This window comes from Macaca nemestrina, chromosome 5, assembly GCF_043159975.1.
Source record: "Macaca nemestrina isolate mMacNem1 chromosome 5, mMacNem.hap1, whole genome shotgun sequence".
NCBI lineage: Eukaryota > Metazoa > Chordata > Mammalia > Primates > Cercopithecidae > Macaca > Macaca nemestrina.
Window position 1 is genome coordinate 35569539 of NC_092129.1, and position 20899 is coordinate 35590437.

At 38.1% G+C, this 20899-nt stretch overlaps 1 protein-coding gene across 33 annotated transcripts in view; it reads right to left on the reverse strand.

The window, feature by feature from the left end:
• Window positions 1–20899, reverse strand: part of LOC105465604 (erythrocyte membrane protein band 4.1 like 2) — a 227147-nt gene that overhangs the window by 28679 nt on the left and 177569 nt on the right. For 8 of the 33 annotated variants that reach the window (XM_011714133.3, XM_024787870.2, XM_011714131.3 and 5 more), the window contains exon 12: window positions 17041–17213. In XM_011714133.3, the coding sequence (XP_011712435.2) occupies window positions 17041–17213 (173 nt within the window). Of the gene's footprint in view, window positions 1–1286; window positions 1851–2051; window positions 2106–4098; window positions 4267–8595; window positions 8698–10022; window positions 10170–12093; window positions 12157–17040; window positions 17214–20899 lie in introns of all 33 variants that reach the window. The other 25 variants (XM_071096462.1, XM_011714113.2, XM_011714115.3 and 22 more) reach the window with 10 other exon arrangements.

Genomic DNA, 20899 nt, shown 5'->3' on the forward strand with positions numbered 1-20899 from the left:
TAAAATTACTCCATCAATGTTACACCAATGCTTCGAACAATTTAAAACATTAAAGGAAATATTCGACGGCTTATTAACATTGTAGCCTGCCGGGTATGCATGTTTAATATTAATGCAACACCATTAAGTATTACTACCAAAATACTGCAGTACTTTCTTTGAGAGAACATTCTCAACAGGCACAATTATTTCAAGAGGAGTAACGATATGTTAAATACGGAATAGTTCAAAGTGTTCAAAGACTCTTGAAAAATCTTCTCTAAAGTGAAAGAGAAGTTTAAAAGTAACATGGTTAAAATCCACTTGGCTATTTTAAGACAAAGTCACTTCAACATTTTCCATCCCATCGAAGAGAACAAAATAAACCTCTGTATTGCGGGCATTTAATATTAAAATCAAGAAATATTGCCAAGGAAATAAACCCTCCCTCAGCCTAACTCCCAAATGAGAGACACTGCACCTAGTGACCAAGGCTTAATCTAAGAAAAGTCTGAAAAGTTCTCTTCTTTGAAGAGAAAAGAAAAACATTAATATCTAATGTATAGATAATCCACAAAACATATAATCATCTGGCAAATATTCCAGAATTGGCATTAGGACAGAATGAGAAGAGAGGATATCCTCCTATCAAATAGCCTAGCCTCTGGCTGCCTGGAAGGAAAGAAAGGCTCTTAACAAAACCACACAACCCCTGGAATCCCACAATAGAAATCACAGTGGCATTCAAGAAATAACATTCTCATCACTGCTGGATACTGCATTCAGAGAACCACGGTAATCAGAGCCTGCTGTCATTTCTAAAACTCTGAAGTTGAAGAGTAAAAGAATGAGCCAAGAAGTCAAACCCAATCATGACATCAGGGGCACACGCACTCAGCACTGAACATTTTTTTTTCAACATTACATATACATTTTTCTAATTAAACCAAAAGGGGGAAAAAAGGCATTTAGTGTGAGGAAGCAGTGCAACTAAAGACAAAACAGTTGGAAACACCCAAAACATGCAAAGAAAAATTTAAATGTGAAAAGGGAAGGAAAAATTGATGTGGTGCTTGTAGGAAAGTTTACCCTACAGGCGTCCAGTGGCAGCAGAGAAGCTGGAACCCATGAACTGAGCTGGCAGAAAATCCACAAAGCAGTGCTTTCCCCCTTCCTCCCGTGAGAGAGAAAAATGAGATTCTTGTTGAAAAAAGCTGAAGAACTGGGAGGACAGGAGAAGAAAGGCAGGAGTTCCCCACCTGAGAAGCAGCTCTAGAGTTTGGCTCCCACCTGGAACTCCCATTTACCTCTGAACAACAAATAATTTGTGGCAAAACATCAATGTCAACATGGGACACCTCTCCGTTAACTTTCTGTGGCTCTTCCTCTGCTTCTTCTCCCATGTCTTGCTTAAGAGCGCCTTCGTGTACACTCTTCTCTCCAGGTATCTTTTGGGCACCTACATTTTCCTGGATCACTGTTTCTACTGTGATTACACTGGCACCTGCTTGTGTGACTGGGCTGGCTTCGGGCACTGCTTCCTCCCTCTCTACTACCTTGGCTGCTGGGCGGGGTTCTTCCTCCACCTCTTCTTCATACTCCTGTTCCTCCCTGATGGTGCCCTCGGTCACTCGGTGGTGGGGACGGTACTCTCCCACGTCTTCCTCCTCACTCTCACTGCTGCTGCTGCTGCTCTCAGAAGACAGGGAGGTGGAGTCTTTTTGTGTCACAGGCTCCACCTTACGAATCTCCCCAGGACCACTCCCAGGTGATATCTCTTTACCATTCATTTCTTCTGTGATTACTCTTTCGTCTTTCCCAACCTCTGCCCGCTTCTTCTCCTCCACTATATTCAGAGTCTCATGTGAACTCTGTACAAAAAAAGATGGACGAGGGAAAACAAAAATATATGAATAAATAAAAACAACGGAAACCCAAATTAACCGATGGCAGATTCATGTCATGGAGAAAAACAAAGATGATTATGATAGCTGACTGAAAGGGAAGCGGGGCAAACGTGAGGGCAATGAGAAACGTGAGGCGATGGTGTTAACATGGAAAAAGGGGAGAACCTTAACAGCATCCCTGGCTCCAGTGCAAGGCCCTTCTGACTCAGGAGCACGTGTCTGCGGAACAAAAAGCAACCGAGGACACAAAATCAATACAGTTTTACCTCAACAACCACTGAAACAAACATCTGACACTGCAAAGACAAAACAGCAAGAATCAACATCTACAGAAACCTGCTCAAGGTCACATAGAGGACAATCAAGACAAATGCCAAAGGGCTTACAAAAAGACACAAAAACAGCCAGCATCCTCCCAAAGAAGTAAAATGCTTTTATTGTACATATACCTATAAGCTCTACCTATGTAGTTAAAACAGCTTACAAAAATTGAATTATACCAAAGCTGACTCATCATTTTAAAGAAAAAAATGTAACTTTTAAAACCTAGTCAACAGTTTTGGTTTTAATCAGACTGTAAAGTCTAGCCTGGAACCCTGATTCTTAAATGAACATAGCACCAAGGAGATGGCACTTTTATTTTTTGCTGGTTTTCTTTAAAAAAAAAAAAAAAAAGTTTTAATTGGCAAAATTATAGTTGGCCTCAGAAGGCTATTAATGTGAAAATGTTCATTTCAGAAATGGTTATTAACATTCCAATTCGTATCATAGGTCAGCAAAGGCTACATTATACAATAGGGTGGATGTCAATGGTGGCTCCAAGCATTTTTTCTTACAATTTAGCTCCTCTACTAGCATCTTTGAAATCTAAAATGAGTCAAGTTTATTATTTGACATGTTCACTCCTATCCCCGCAGACATCTACTTCTTGGGAGTAAATTAATTTACCCCAGTTGAGTAATATAGTACCTAAATGTTCAATAAATATCTGTTGACTGAATACATTAGTAACAAATTACTATGTTATGGTATTATTAACTAGAGTGGAAACCTTTTTGTACAGAGGAGTTTTTAAAGCTTCACATTTTTCTCACACAAAAAGTTTGCTTTACAATGATACAACTCAAGCATGGCCAACTTTTTGACTTCTAGGTGGTCCTATTGCCTATGATCTAACTTTAAAAGAATTCAGCTAGAGCCCGGAGCCCTGTTTATTCATGAAAGTGACTCCATTCTGGATGGAGAAGGGCGCCGCACCACTGAGCCCTCTGGATATTGTTGTGAAGTTGCCAAGGTACTAACTGGACTGGAGCCTATAACAGATTGCAGGGCTGTGTTCATCTGTCCCAGACACATGGACACCATGAGCTGAAGATCCTAACATCACACACACACATCTCTGCAGCACTGTCAACATCTACTCAGAAACTCTCTTGGACCTGCCCTATTATTCTTAAACACATGGTAAGGGCATGCTTTCATTGATCCAAATTAATACCATGTAAATCACATTACTAACAGAAGACAGTTATCGTTCCAGTTTTATTGAAAACTCAAGAGGTTTTTAGATATTAAACTAAAAAAACTCTCAATCTATTTTGATAAACAGGTAACGTTTAACCGTAACTACATATAATAAAGATATCCAGTGACCAGAACATTTCTGAAACACATATTTCATTATTATTACAGGTCAGTGAATTCCTATTACTGTTATATCTTAACCTCAATGGGCTGGATAGGTTCTGCCCAAGTTCAGGGAATTCCTTAGGGTCATTCAAAAACAATTACCTCATGGTGCGTGGGAGGCACTTCAGATTTTTCCATATAAACACAATTTTAAAAATAACACGCCATCAGAGGATGCCTGAAATTTGGGGTTTTGAAAATGTCAACTCTGCAAAGCATACTTGGCTTCTATCTGGTTGAGGGTTTCCCTCTGCTTAACAGCTCAGACTCGGGAACTTAATGATTTAAATTATTCTCTGAATTTAGGCAGATTTCTTTTTATTTGACCAAAGAAGCAGGAGAAACATCCAATCTATATCTTTTCTTCATGATCCAAATCAGTCATTGTTTCTTGAATGTTTCTCCCAGGAAGAATTAATTTCACCAATGAAAGCACTGGAGGGAATGGTGCCTGAATATTTAAAAAATGAAAATCTCTCTCATATGTGGCTTTTAGTAACAGCGGAAACAAAGTAAAATGCACCTCAAGCAAGTGTGAGAAGGGCGAGGAAGAAAGCTTTTCAGAAGGTGCATTAGCGCTCACAACAGCGCCCTCTGCTGTCCAAGTGGTGGCTGAAGTGAAGGTGGCTTTCATGCTATCAGAAAAGCCCTTTTCACTAAACAATATTGATGTTATCTCCTCTTCTAGGCTCTAGAGAGGTCAGAAAAGGAAGAGCAGAGAATTAGCAATAAGTCAGAACAGACAGCAGTGACCTACTGAAAGAAAGGAAAGGTTACACAAGAAAGAACAACAGAACAGCATAAAATGAAAGAAAGATGAGAATTCTGACAGATTCTGCAGCAGGCTTATGCAGAGGTTTGTGAGCGCCAGCTTTTCCACCCTGCTTGAGAATCTTTGATAGTTGCGACCTACAGAAACCAGGGAAAATTGCTTGGTTGATCAACAACTGAGCACAACCGACCCACCCAAACGCCATTTCACATATTCTTGAGGTAGTTCCTCGGCCTTTTTCTGCACGGAATGGCCTCTTCAGTGGCCCCTACACTTGAAATGCTTATTCTTGTGTTAGAGCTTGGACAGTCCTCCCTCTCCTGCCTCCAAGACCCTTCTTTGCCCTTCTCTGCACACTCTGGTCCTTTCCAGTTTTCTAACCTCCCTGAGGCCCACTTCATAGTCTGTACTTTCTGTAAGGCCTTTCTGACCACTCCAGCTCCTACAATCTCCTCCCTCCTCCATACCACCTTAACTCTCTGTACAACAAACATTCTGACAGCGGACCACATTCGTTCCCTCAGGCATGCTAAATATGCCACAGAATAAATTACCCTGCCCCTTTTTTTTGCAAAAAGAAACAGGTAAAGAAAAACAATTCAAAACAGGAAGACAATCTCAGTGTTGAAAGCTCAATGAGCAACGTGAAAATTATTTCTCCCTAAAAACGATGAAAGCAAATTTAACTTTGCTGTGTCTGGCTCTTAAACAATGGCTCCTAACCTGCCTGAGGGACAACTGTCCTCAGAAACTTGAAGTGTCAGTACTCAAGAGTCACCACGAAGTCCCTCATGTCAGAAGTGTGAGAATAACTCCCAATAAACCCCACTATTCAGAATTTTTTTTTTTTTTTTTGGAGACAGAGTCTCGCTCTGTTGCTCAGGCTGCAGTGCAGTGAAGTGATCTCGGTTCACGGCAAGCTCTACCACCCAGGTTTAAGTGATTTTCCTGCCTCAGCCTCCCCAGTAGCTGGGATTATCAGGCATGAGGCACCACACCCAGCTTATTTTTGTATTTTTAGTAAAGACGGGGTTTTGCCATGTTGGCCAGGCTGGTCTCAAACTCCTGACTTCAGGTGATCTACCCTCTTCGGCCTCCCAAAGTGCTGGGAATACAGGCGTGAGCCACCGCACCCAGCCACTATTTAGAAATCTTAAAGAAAAATCAATGACACTCCAGAGGGGTCCTCTCATACTGTAAACTAAGAAGGGTGAGGAGTGCAGACAGTCAGGTGAGGAGAGTGAGGTGAGTAGGCACTTGCAATATTCAGCAGAGAAAAAAGCTTCTGGACTGATTTAGCTTCATTACCATCTCTATGATTACACCATCCCTAGGGGAAGTGGGGATGGGTAGGGTGCCCTTCCCAGTGAGAGATCACTGGTGAGCTTAAAGAAATGCCACACATTTCATTATTCAATGATATACCTTCAAAAGTACCTTACAACTCAATGTATAAAATCTCTTAGACTCGGGAGAGAATAGTCTATGCAAATTTAAGTCATCATAATTTGTACAACACGTTAAGAGGATTACAATAGTTTTTGTTTTTATCAAAGTATTTTATTTAGTCTATTTTTTTTTCACCAGACCAAGTCTATTATCTAGTGACACAGACACAAATTAGAACCAAAGGTAAATATTTTACAAAACTCCATTCTTAAGCTGTTTATGTTTTTGCCCTAAATATCATGCTTTCCCATAGGTATGTTCAGAGTTCAACACAAGCTCTGGTCTTCCAACTGTAACTTCACTCCATTCTCATATCAGATTATAAGTGAATAGTGACAATGCTATCAATGGGTATAACTACCAATGCACTTCAGTTTATAAATAATTCACTAACCAGGTAAAAGCTTTAAGAAATTTATAATAGTTATTTACCCATCAAAGATTAAATGACTTGGTTTCCAATTTTCTGCTCTACTCTCAAAATTGTTCAAATTCAAACTACAGCCACTTTGGAAATTCAATTTTTTTTTAAAGAAACTATTAATGCTTTTTTTAAAAAACTATAAAAATCCATATTATAGAAATTTAGAAAAACTGTCAAATTATATACTTATGCATAATTTTTTAAATTTTACTTTCAGTAAGAATTACAATTCAAAGATAAAGGAGAACTCCTGCAGAATTAACAGTAAAATGAAGATACGACAAAGACAGAAATTGAAAAGGTACTCCAGTAAAGTCAAAACACTCCAGTAGACAAATGCTCATATACTTTCAACTAATAGTAGTATGTTATTTGAAGAAAAAAAAAAGATACAATGTAGGTGGTCGATAAATGTTTGTTGGGCAAACGGATGGACGATTGTAATAAGAACAATCTATATGTATGTCAAAAAAGTACGTATTTTCCTGCATATATTGGAGGAAAAGAACAGAAAAACTAGTAACTTCAAGTACAGATAAACCATTTGGGGGCTTTTCCAGATTTAAATTTCACATTAACATTACTTTAATGTGACTTCTATGACAAGATATTTTATACTGTACATTCCTAAAACATGAGATGCTTCTGGAGGACAGGTTATCACAAATACGTAATATTTCAAAGCATGTGATATTAAAGTCCTCATTGTACACATGGAGTCTAATTCGCTTTGGTTTCAGGCTAACCTTCAAAGTATATAAATATGTCACTTGGTTTAGCTTCATGACATTGTCTTTCTCCTTTGCAATGTTCTGAAAATATTTCATCTCAACTAGACCACAAACTCCTTATTTCTACTTATTTTGCCTCCTTCCCCAACCCCACTATGTGTTCTGATAAATACTCTCTACTAATTAATAGAATCTACTTTGTGGAAGGGAATCACTGTTTCCTTATTAATAATCTCTGCTCTCATTCACAGCCCCTATAATCTATTCCTCATCCAGTGCCAGGGGGACGCCTGTCAGACACAGGTGGGATTCTGCCACTACTCACCTTCAAACTCTCCAATGCTTTCCAATCACTCCTATTGTACAATTCCAAACTGTTAGCATGGTCTTTAAGACCGTGATATGACCTAGGGTCTAACCTCTTTGAATTTTCCTTCCTTCATGCTGCCCCATGCTCACCAGGCCCATGTCATTTGGTCTTTCAGTTCCTGTGTTGTGGCTCTTCCTTACACGTGGATACATTTTCACATGTCCACCTGGTCATCATTAAGGTTTCAACTCAAATGCCATCTCCTCCTGACCACAATGACAAAACCGTCTTCCTAATCCCCTCCTAACACAACACTGTATTTCACCTTCTTAACATTTACTTCTTAGTGTCTGAAACTTTCTAAGTACCAATTAGAAAATTTTCTAATCATTGGCCGGGTGTGGTGGCTCACGCCTGTAATCCCCAGCACTTTGGGAGACTGAAAAGGGCAGATCACGTGGTCAGGAGTCCAAGACAAGCCTGGTCAACATAGTGAAATCCCGTCTCAACTAAAAACACACAAAAAATTAGCCAGACATGGTGGCGGGCACCTGTAATCCCAGCTAGACAGGAGAGTTGCTTGAACCCAGGAGGCAGAGGTTGCAGTGAGCCGAGATGGCGCCATTGCACTCCAACCCGGGCGAAAGTGCAAGACTGCATCTCAAAAAAAAAAAGGGACACTTTTCTAATTAACAATTTCCATGTCTCCTCCACTAGACTCCAAGCTCTCTAGTCCCAGCAAATAGACTGACCACCTGACTAAGTAAAATCAGTAGAAAGAGAAGAATGAGGATGTAAAGGCAATGGAAAGCGAACTTCCTCACCAATGTCAGAAATGTCACACATGCAGGAGCAGAGAGAGAGATGAGGGGCTGCTATGGTGCATCAAAATCTTTGTTCCCATTAAAAATCTTACAAATGAAAACTCAAAAGGTTTCCATATGTAATTAGTAAACTCATAATCTAAGGTACATACGTGGTTATTTTAACAACACAGCCTGCGTTTAAGTATTGTACAAACAGTGCATTTTCACATGAAATCAGTTTCCCGACTGTCAGCCACATACATCAAATTAGGAATCACTTATCACCTAAATTGGTGGATGTTTCTGTATTTCAAATTTTGACTTTTCAAGTGCTTCTGCAACATGGTATTTCTCATCCAACAATCCTATGCTTCTATACACAGGGGATTTAACTTTTTAAATGCTCAAAAATCATTTCAAAAAAATTTTAGTATGACACACAGGAAAAAAGAAATCTTATGGCTGTGGATAGAAACAAAAGGAAAAGGGGAAAAAGCAAGAGTAGATCCAAGGGTGCAAGGTGAACACCTTGTCCGTCTCCTGAGCTTTTTCTTCAACTGTCCGTGTTGTCGGCATCAGGTACTTCTCCTTCACGGATAAAATATCCTTGAAAAGATGGTCTCCTTTTCTCTATTGTTTTAAACAATAGACATAATCAACAAATAAGACACATACATTACACCTATAGCAACACAAACATAAAACACTGACCCTGTGTGGGCCAATGACACACACCAAGAGAAGCGGCACATAATGGAAGGTGAAAGCCTTGGCATGGCATCAGACACCTCCAGAAAACACAACATTCTCGAATGGACTACTGAAATTGACATTTTTTATCATCTTCAGAAAAATCTGAAACTAAGAACTGAAGTTGTATCCAACTTCATAAGACTCTACCATGCATGTCTTAATATTTTCAAAAGTTCTGTGTTTCAGTTCAGCAATTCTTTTTGCTCATCTGTTCTTAAAGAGCTTTCTTTTTCAATGGCACAAACTTAGAAATTTAAAGCAACTAACAGCTTTTCTTTTTAAGGAAAGGTGAATAAAAATAGCAGTAGAATATCTAAATCAATGTCTACAATTTGGCGACATTCAAGTCAGACTTGATGCTGAAAGGAAAAAGATGAAATTGTAGGGTAACATCTTTATACCATTTTTTAAACTACAGATTAAATATAGTATGATCACTGTCTGCTCAAGTATGATAAATGAGCCCATGGAAATTCTTGGTCAGTAAGAGGAGGGATTTGGAAGAATCATACAGGCACAACGAATGGAGAAATATATTGAGAATATATCCTGAAGGCAATATGTACTCATACCAGTGGTGGGGAGAAGTAAACCATGAAAAGAAATAGAGTAAGTGAGGAGAAATGTTATGATTGAAAAACCATTTTAAAAACACAATTCTAACATTTCCTTACTAGGAAGTTTCAATATTAAGTTGTATCATGTATAATATTTTTCAAGTTTTCAACAGGGCTCATCAGTCTTTAAAGCTAAGTTAAACTCATTTTCCTCACAGTAATAACCTTAAACCACTCTAGAGATAGTCTATAGTCCTTTATTTATTATTTATTTATTTATATTAAGTAAATTTCCCTATTTCAGATATCAGTAACTAAAAAGCTTATTAAATACAGTATGTTAGTTTCTAAATTGTCCTATATAACAATTCATTACTACTACCAATTTACCTGAGTAAAATAGCGAAATTATCCTGAAACTATTTCAAAAGTATTTTGAAACTCATGCAATTTACCTAAGAACTAGGCCAATAACTATTACACTGTTAATAAATATTTAGTATTTAAAAAATTGTTAGTAATTACATAAAAATAATTAAATGGGAACATTTTATAACTTCCCTAGAATCAACATAGGAGATTAACAATTTAAGTTTTATTGAACAACTGGAGTAAGACAGAGCCAACAAATAGCTAATGACATACCCCTTGTGTCTGTAGGGACAGAGGTGTGATACGTCGTTTTTCCCATTCATTAGGGCGCGGCTCAGGTGTGGATTCCATAAAATTGCGCTTGAGTTCACTAATGCTAGCCTGATGTTTCAGTATGTCCTCCTGGGCCTTATCCAGTTCCTAGCAATATGTAACGTAACAAAGGGGGGAAAAAAATCCAAAAGGAAAAAACCCAGTAGGACAAAAATAAAACCAAAAAATAAGACAAAGCAAACTTATGATTTAAAAAAACCATAGTAAAGCAAGAAAAATGCCAAGTCTCTAAAGCCATATTATTATCTATGAATAAGTTCATGAATTCATCAAAATTTGAAAATAAAGTCAATGCGTACTTCTTCAATGATTTACATTTTAAAGGATTCTGATTTCTTCTCTGTTTAGGATTTTTAAAGGAATAATTATTTACATTATTAGAAAGATGACATGGAACTGATCATCAAAATGGCTAATAACACTTCCTTCCAGTACCTGGATTTGAAATTCAGACTATGACTTTGTTCCGGCAAATTTACCTTTCTGATTAGGACTACTCATAAAATTGCATTCTGTAAACATCGTAAATCAAGTACAAAATAGAGAAAGGTAGAGACTCTGAAGCACAGTGGCTGGAAGAAAAAGCCAGACCAGACTCATCCCCCAACTGGAAAAGTCAAGGATTTTTTTGTGTGTTTGTTTTCAGGAAATTCCAGTGGTGGCTTTTAATTCTTAAGGAATAAAAACTACTGCTTCCAGAGGCTGCTTCTGTTTAGCCTCTTTATAAAAAAAAAATGAACCACAGACTGGTCTCATGTACTTGCCAAGCACAAAAGTGGGGTCTAGCCTCCGCAATTGCCAGATGGTCCTTATCCAGACAAATATGCAAGAAAAACTACCAGGTTCATTTTCATGGGAGAGGCCCCATTAAATGGTATTTGTGGAAATTTTTCTGACTGGCTCTGATAAATAGTATTTGTGGGAATAAAAGGTAATTAGTGTTCAGGAAATGGTTTTAACCAAATTTTAAGTATTTATTTATATTTCAAAAATCATAGGGCCACCTGTGGATTATAGCTTTCATCCCACTTTAAGGAGCAGGTCATGCAACCAATAAAATTAGATATTCCATATTCATGCACAAGCATAGTAGCTCATCTATGAGCTTCTATAGCCATTTGCAAAAACTCATGAAAATCTAAAAATCTTTGCATGGCATGGAAAAATGACTATGGCTTGAGATCAGGCACATTTCTTGCATTGGTTGAAAGCAATGTTACTTATTACACTGTACAGCATTTTAGTAAGTTAAGCAAAAGTATATTTCCATCAGTTATCAAGCTGCCAAAAGCAACCAAACAGATTAGTCAGATTACTGAGAGCTGCAGTTCTCCATTGAATACATTGCCACATACTACTGTAAAATAAGAAGGGGAAAAAAAATGTTCTCATGTGACATGGGGAACATATTTTACATTCCTAATTGGGTGATTGGGCTTTCTTTTCCTCCTTTCCTTCTCTCTCACTTTTGCTTGTTCTAATTAAAATAATTCCATTAATTAGCATATTCTGAAACAGAATACTGAAAGTGGACCACATTCCCAATCACGGATTTTAACCAAAAAAAAAAAAAAACAAAAAAAGTGGGCATAGATCAAGATCAAGAGTCAAATGACTTAATGCCAGATCAATAAACAAATCTCTGTTCTGGTTAATATATATTAAGGATGAGACTGTGTTACTTCAGGTTGATGCCCTAGAGTTAACCCTTTAGGAGAGAATAGGTTTACTTGTAGAACAACTTCAAAAGTACTGGATAAAAACTTGATTCATTTGACTAAACTTTTTTTTTTCCCACTTGTCACTTTGAGAACTTCTAGTAGATACAGTCCTGCCTAAGCCACCTGAAAGGAACACCATCAGGCTGGTAACATGCACTCCCAAGTTGAATTCCCCCATGCACTGCATGCACCGTGCTCGAAGAACATTGCCGGCCAGCCTAGGCGTGACCTCCCGTCCACAGCAGCCGGGCAGCCATTACGACAGAGTTGTTTTCTTAGATTATACAAACCTCCAACATTAAATTGCTATGTCTGACATAAATATTATCCCCTTCTACTCTCAAGGAATTTTTCTGTGAAATTAAATCACACACAGGGGGGAAAAGGCAAATAAACATAAGTGTATCAATCAGCAAGCACCAAAATGACCCAGAGTTCGACAGTCTAAGACATTAAAATAAAAGAGGAATACAAATCTTATGAACTTAAAGCCACAACAAGCACAACTCACAAATAAACCCTGAGCGTGGACCCTCCCCCCACAATACTAATGGCAGGCAGCAGCCATGAGATGTTTAACTTTAGGGAAAACTCAGCCACCTCTTCCAGCTGTGTTTCCTCTTCTTCCATCTTCGCCTGAAAAGTCACACAGCAAACGGCCAGAAAGAAGGGGAGTATTAGTGGAAACTCTACCATCAGTGCAAAGAAGTTGTATTTGAACTTAAATGGTGAACCAGTGTTACCAACCTTTATTGGGAGGCCCTCAGAAGATGCAGCGTATTAAGCCACTTTGGTCTTTCTTCACCTACAGTGTTGTACCAATGATGGAAATGATCCTTTGCAAAGGTGGAATGGAGGATGGAAGCTTCACTCTTTCTCAGTCCCTAGATTATGCTCTGCTTTTGAATATTTTGTACTCAGGAACAAAAATATGAGAGTGCAAAAATGGCATAATTCAATCTGTTCTAATTTGAAATGTCTAAAGCAACTAGTGATGGGGTAAAGCATAATGATGTTAAATTTGTTTTTAGCTTTATATTGGTGAACAAATGTTCAACCTATGATTCAGTTTGTTAAATATGGATTTCTTTCCTGGCTGGGGGTGGGGGATTGGCTTGTTTAACTAGTTTCATATTAAAATGGTGGGTATTTAAAAATAATCTTTGAAATATAACCACTTACATAAAATTCTTTAAACAAGAACAGCTTTTCATAGTTGGACATTTCTCAATATCTGATGATTCAAAAGAATGAATGTAGAAGTTTAAAACTAACAAGCACTGACTGAATTTTGACTCAATGGAAAAAATGGTGAGAATACAAATATTGACTCCCTTATCAAAGGCAAATCATTTAACCTTTACAGGTTAATTCCTAATATATATCCTTTTCCTTCTTTATTAGGATGATAGCGTTAAATCTGAGAGTTCAAAAGGTTTTCCTTTTTAACCACTCATAGTATTTTTCAGAGGTAAGCAAGGAGCTCAGAGTCTTTATCAGATGTGAAAAATGAGACATTCAATCATCTGTTAAGAAACATCTTCCAACTCCTTGGTCAACACTTAATTCCCTAAAATGTTGATCTTTGATATTCCTCAGGTAAACTTTTTAACAATTGTGGTTTCTCCTACAATGCATACTCACTGCATTATCTTTACATTTTTCTTTACGTTTGCTCTAAATTTTGTCATTTACTCTGTGTAGTGGTAGTGTCCACAGAATATGAGGCACTAAATCACCAGGCCACATTTAACAAAATAATCAAAAATATATTGTACATGTTAATGCTGACTTAGTAGCACAGAGGTAGGATACTTAAAAAAAATGTGCCTTATATAGGGGTAAAAATCCTCAAACCAAACACCTATTTAAATAAAGGAGCACTAAGAGGCCCAATCTTAGTGTAATATAGTCTAAATATTCAAAAAAAAGCCATGTGTTACTTCTCACATACATTTGTTAAAGACAATAGAATAGTACCTTCCTTATAAAATACCCTACAGTGACTCTTATATATAATTACATAATTTAAGGTTAGAAAAAAAAACTAGCTAAAATTCATCTGGTCTCCAAATACTACAATAATAGGGAGATAAGGAGCTTTTGAGATGAGACTTACTAATATCAGGAGTAAAGGTTACAGATACATCCTCATAGATGCAAGAACACATTTGGGTTTCCAACAAGAGAAATAATAGTACTAAGGACTTCTACTAAGATACATCAAGAACAGTTATGTCCACTGCATCCTAAGTTCTATATCAAAACAAAAATGTTCCATCCTAAAGGAACAGCATTAATATCTGTTTGCAAAATGGAGAGACCCTGTATGGATTGTTATGGGCAATACAGGTTCCCTCCTCCCCCACACCTTCTGTTACAAATCTAGTTTGAGCTAGATATTTGTAAAATAATCCTACAATTTTGCTCCAAACTTAGAATGTGTGGACCTGGTCAACGGTATCAATGAAGGAGAAGTGTCTACACTTATTTCTCATGCACTAAAACATTGTGTGTGTGAAAATATGCAGGTATTACTATGTTGAGGGTAATCAGTGGTGAAATGTATGCACACATTTACACTCTATGTTAGGAAGGGTTTAAGATAAAGTGTATTGTGTTGACTCCAGAAACTGAACTTATGTGGGCATGCCAGCAACTACTTCCTCTTCCTCTAGTTTGTCATTCAAGTCACAGTCATAAGAAACATTAAAGGAGGCGGCTTTAGCCTCCAGACAGCAGAGGCATAGAGCCAGAGGAAGGGAAAAGGCAAGAGAAAAAGGAACTGACTGAGAAGCAGACAGAAGTAGCCCAAAGATGAGGATAAGGGAAGGAATGAATGAAGGGGAGGTGATTGGGACATAGTGCTGCACACCAGCGGGGAGGAAGGAGACCCAGACCTTGGGGAGGCTGGGGAAAGCAAGATATCCATCTTCATCAAGAAGGGAGGGGAAGCCAGAGGGAAAACATTTGGAGAAATTGAAGGAGAAGTAACCAAACTCAGAATCACTGTTGTCAGCTGCTTTAAGAGTCTTCCCATGGATGGGAGAAGGGCATTCAGGCTGAGAAGGGGCTATGGCAGAATCCAAGACCAAATCAGGCATAGCAACTTCAGAATCCCCCTGCTCGGATGTTTCACCTGTGGAAAGGTGCTCTAAGCTGTCTAGTGTGATCTGGTCAGCCTCCCCAAAGGGGTCTTCCTCTGAAATGTCTGAAAGCAAGTCCATTTCAGGGACAGGCAATAGGTTTGGGGAAAAAGATGAAGCACGGTGGATGAGAGGTGAAGGTGGGCATATGGAAACAGTCTATTCTCAAGTGCAAACCCATGATTGAATATGAAATTACACAACGAATACAACCAAAGGAAAAACAGATGCAAGAGAGAAAGAGGACAAAAGAAAAAATGAGTAGTTAGTGAAAACTTTTACTTTAAAGAAGGGATTATATTAACACAGTGTAGTTAGAAATGAATTAAATGACCCATTTTTAAAAAGACTAGACTACTTGTGTCACATAAAATTTATACATATTGACTCATTTAATTATTTTCAAACTGATTGCAAATAAATCCCATGAAACTCAAACAGCATTATTTACTTTTAAACCTGGTTGCTGACAGACACTCAAAGCATTAGCAAAAATACCAGGGTACCCAGTTGTTTGCCGAAGACAAGCAGGATTTCCTTTAAAATTTAAAAGACCTTTTTCATTGTTTAAGGAAAATAACAAGATATGTCAAGTTAACTAGGCAAAATGGAACAGAGATATTCTGAAATGCTGAGCTCTTCTGTTTCTGATGTAAGCAGTCACTCTCCTGGGTGCCTTGTTAGCAAAAATTTAAAAAAAACTATCCTGAAAACTTGTCAGCAATTGAAAGAAACCTTGTTGGACACAATTTCTGTTATTTTTAAATGAATTCCCAACCAAATCATTTTTCCATATGACAGTCACAAATTCTTTAACAATGGAATGTCGATGATTTGATGTCACTTGCTATACAAGTAGCACTTGACCTTGTGGCACGAGACTGGGCCCATGTGGTGGTTGGTCTCTGAGACCTTCTCCATGCTGGGCCTCAGAGGCTATCAGAGCAGCAATACCTGAGGCACTGGCAGCTACGTCATCTAGCAAGTCTTTATACATTTATGTCTTTAAAATTTTGAAAGTTAAAATTTAGAAAACACTATACAGCCGGGCTCAGTGGCTCACACCTGCAATCCCAGCACTTTGGGAGACTGAGATAGGTAGATCACTTGAGGTCAGGAGATCAAGATGAGCCTGACCAACATGGCGAAACCCTGTCTCTACTAAAAATACAAAATTAGCTGGGCCTGGTGGTAGGCACCTGTAATCCCAGCTACTTGGGAGGCTGAGGCAGGAGAATTGCTTGAACCTGGGAGGCAGAGGTTGCAGTGAGCTGAGATCGAGCCATTGCACTCCAGCCTGGGCAACAAGAGGGAAACTCCATCTCAAAAAAATAAAAATTAAAATAAAATAGAAAACACTATGAATCAATATGATGGATTCATTTGTTTTTATCTGTGCTTACTTCCAATGTTACATGCAAAAAAAAAAAAAAGTCACTTTGTGTAGAAAAGAGATCTGAATTTAAAGGCTTCTCAAATCAATATTCAAGTGATGTTACTGCCCAAGGTAACAAAAGATAACAGTGACACATTTGAGAACACAATATGGGTTACTTCTCCATTTCACTATGGTGTACGCACAAGATAAAGCCAAAAGCAACACACCATATTCTCACTCTCTATTCACAAAACAATTACCCTTTCTTAAGAATTTCATTAATTATAGATTATTAATGAAAAATACCTTTGTTTATAAAGATTATCTTTGGTGATATCAAAAAATTCAAGTCAATAATTAAAACCATCAAGAAGCTACATTTTAAAATTTACTTGGACCAAATCAAAAATAAATTTCAAATAATCATAGCTTTTCTACTTTGGGGACTCAATTAGATAAGGTGATTATGAGGACAGTCAAAAAGGCCAATAAATTACTTACTTGCATTAAAATAATTTACATTGAAATATTCTGCTTTGAACCACAATCAAACAAAGGTTAGAGACCACTATGCATATCTGAAAACAGAAATGACCAACAGAGAACATAGAACAACTGATTTTAAATACTTGATTTCTGAAACAGAAAATACAACAGATAGCCTCTAGGTTAAGTAAATGTTTAAAACCACAACCTGTGTGAATTTACCATACCTTTCCTTCAATGAGCTGTAAATGTGGGGCTTTAGCTGGGCTTCTTACTTCCCTCCTGCCGTCCCCATCTTGTACCACAGCAATGCTGACAACTCCAGGGCCATAGGCTGAAATCTCCCCAGCAGCATCAGGAAAATCCTTCATAAGACTTTGGTCCACGACACCAATCGGAGCTAGTAAAGAGTGACAATTCTGGATTATTTTAGGACATGTGAATCGTAAACTTTATGGAAAATTTTCCCCTTAAAGAGAGAAACAGGAAGCATATAAACAGTGAACAGGAACAGAGACATTGCTTGAACTCTGAAAATACCTACCATATAAAATAAACAAATTTTTAAACGTTTACCAAATTCTGAAAGTATTCTGAGTTTTAATGCACTGAACTACACCAGGGTCTCAAATCACAGGTATTGGAAGGATATAGTCAGATCATGGAACCGGCCAGTAGGAGGAGCTCTAAGACCAGCTGAAACACCAGAGTTAAGGCAAACAGAATTACGAGGTAAGCAGTATTTTAACTCTTTGGTCTCCTCTGATTTATTTCTGAATCTATCTATTGCAACAAATGATTATGCAATTATTAAGATGATTTGCTCCAACAAGTTTTAAGAATTGCTCCATGAAGGAAACTTTAATTTGAATACTATTCAAAAGATAAAATAGTAAATAAAAGACAGTAAAGGTAAATTGTAAGGATTTTAACTTCTGTATTTATATTCAGTATTTTTTATTTTTTAATCCCCTTCCTCAATGTCTCAACATGAACTATGGTAAGTCTATACATAGACACCTCCCTCATCCCAGAAAACCTGGCCCTCCTGTGCTCTCTTCTCTCCTAGAGATAGGCAGAAATGTATATTGTATTGAAAATTCTGTCATATTGCAGATCAAACCAAGACTACCTCAAACATTAGCAAGGCAGAGTAGTAGGTGGCAGGACTTCTGTCCATCTGTAGCTCCTCCCCAAACAACAGAACTACACAAGGTCATTTCACTTTACATAAAGAGTACTCTACAGACACCATGAAGTTTACTCTGCTTCCATGTCCCAAGGGAAGCCTGGTCAACACAAACACCTTTAGACTGCAAGCTCTTAGAGGGCAGGATTGTGTGTGAGCTACCATACTGAACTTGAGAGGCCGCAAGCACTTTGAATACATGTATCCCAAAATACCTCTCAATCCACAGCCTTCACCTGCCCTGTCCAAAACTTAATTCTTTCCCAGTCCTGCTTTTTTCACAAAATGCTCTTCTCATATTTGCTCCCATTTGCTTGAACCGGGAACATGGACATCTTCCAGGACTCTACCTTCACCCCTTAACACCAGCAAGTCCAACAAAGTCCTTGCATATATTTCTAAATGTGGCCAGTTCTTCCCATTTCTAATTCTACCACCTCAACGTGGGGAGATTTTCCCAGCCCTTAAATACTCATACTTGGAATGCCCATACCAAATCACAGTCAACATTAGAATAAATTTGCATTTTACATTAAGTATAGTTATTTTCTAGCAGTTTTGTTGTTGTTTTGTTTTTGAGACAGTCTCGCTCTGTCACCCAGGCTGGAGTGCAGTGGTGCGATCTCGGCTCACTGCAACCTCCGTTTCCTGGGTTCAAGATATTCTCCTGCCTCAGCCTCCTGAGTAGCTGGGATTATAGGCACGCACCACCATGCCTGGCTAATTTTTTGTATTTTTAGTAGAGATGAGGTTTCACCATTTTGGTCAGACTGGTCTCAAACTCCTGACCTTGTGATCTGCCCTCCTTGGTCTCCCAAAGTGCTGTGGTTACAGGTGTGAGACACACAGTGCCTGGCCTCCAGTGGTTTGTTTTCTAATAAAAAAAACTTCTAACAAGATTTAAATAATTTTCCCTTGGAAAGTATATGGCTATGATTAATCCTTTTGCTTACAATTATGATTTCTACACACCTATTATACATACTCAGAAATTTTGCAAAACGCAAAAATCTGACCTAGAAATGGCTTCAAATGTAATGCTATTAAAATATGAGTATCAAATTAAAAGTTATTAAATAAAGTTGACAAAATGCTGACTTTGCATACTTTTAAATACTTATTAATTTCAGCATGCAGTTTCTTGTATTTTGGAGCCGATACATTTATTCGGGTCTTAAACATCTGAGAAGATTGTAGGCCCTGGCACAGAGCCCAAGATACCAAATGGCTAATTGGCCTACTCCCACAAAAGGGAAGACCACCATTGCTTTCACCTGGGCCATTCCTAACCAGCCTGCCTGCTTCCTCGCTCAACCTAATTGCGCTCTTGCATCAAATGATTTTTTTAAACAAGATAACACTGTGCTCTTGTGTGCACATAAACCCACACAAACCCTTCAATGGTTTCCTAGAGCACATGGAATAAATAAAATCCACATTCTTCACCATGGCCTCCACGGCCCTGTATGACGTGACCCAGGCTTACCTCTCCCGCCACTTCCTAAGATCTGACTACACTTGCCTTCTTTCTGTTCCAGGACTGTATCCAGCTCTCCCTTGCCTTATAGCTTCATCGTTGCTGCCTCTGCTACCTGGAATGCTTTATTTTTAAATATCTCTTGTCCTTTCCTTGGCTGCCTCCTTCTCATCCTTCATGTCTCAACCGACCTGGTTCTTCCTCCGACAGGCCTTCCTTCGCTGATGATCCTATCTAAGTCATGTCCCTGTTCATTATACTTTCCACCGTCAGGAAATCACTGGTTCCTCAACCCCCAAATGCATCTCGGTTGTTGGTTCTCTCAAATGACTGATTTGCCTTCTTTGGGGTTTGATTTTCTAATCTCGGAGGAGACGCCTTGTCCTAAAACAGGTGTTCTACATTGATTTTCATTTTGATATTTGATCTTTAGATTGAATCCCGGTTTTCACTTGCCATGTAATCGTAAGAGGATTTATTTTAATTTGCCAAACTTTAAAGTGAGGCTTATATACCTAAATCATTCTAGCCTCACTTACAAAGTAAACAGGAAAAGAAAATACAACACATGTCAACTACAACAACAAATGGTATGTTGATAAAGAGTGGCAAAGAAAATAAAGCTCAGTGCCAGGTTACAGCCTAGCTTTGCTTTGGGGGGAAAAAACGGAGAACATAAGCCCTAATCAAAGAGTTCACTGGCTGTCTGGTCATGTATTGGCATTAAAAGCCTCCTATTTTTCACAATAACACAATAATCCTTTTGATGACTTACCCATCTGATGAATTACGGTGTCCAAAACACAAAGGGAAAAATAATGGATTACTGTGCCATGTTTGTTGTTTTTACTTGTAAAAATCATTGTTTTCAGATACAGACCTCCTATAACCCTCTGCACTAACTGCCCATACAAGATGGTGGATTTCCTGGAGCACAGTTTGTATACCTCAAAGAAAATGCTGTTTTACTGCTCTTTTTAAATGCTAAACTTTGCAATATAAGAGTTATATAGCCTCATAGTTTCAAACAAATGCTGAAAACAGACAGTGTTCAGAAAGAGCAATGATTTCTCTCAGGGCACTAAACAACAGTGACTGCATTTATTCAGTACTTGTATAAATTCTCTGTGGCAAGGGGCAAGACTTGTGAAATATTTACATGGGTTGGCACATTTTTCAGATTTAGCTGGAAAAGTGCTCAGTTGTTGAAGAGCTAAAATGATACTTTAGCAGCTATAGTACCTTAATAATTAACTGAATTTAAATCATTTCCACAATTTTGGAAATTTGTTTAAAGCACAGTTCACCATCCCCTCATACATTTCAGGATTTAATAACTATATACCAAAATCCCAACCAACAAATCCTGGCAAATATCTCTATGTGTCCACCTGCATTTGTTTTCCAAGTTTTTTTCTAG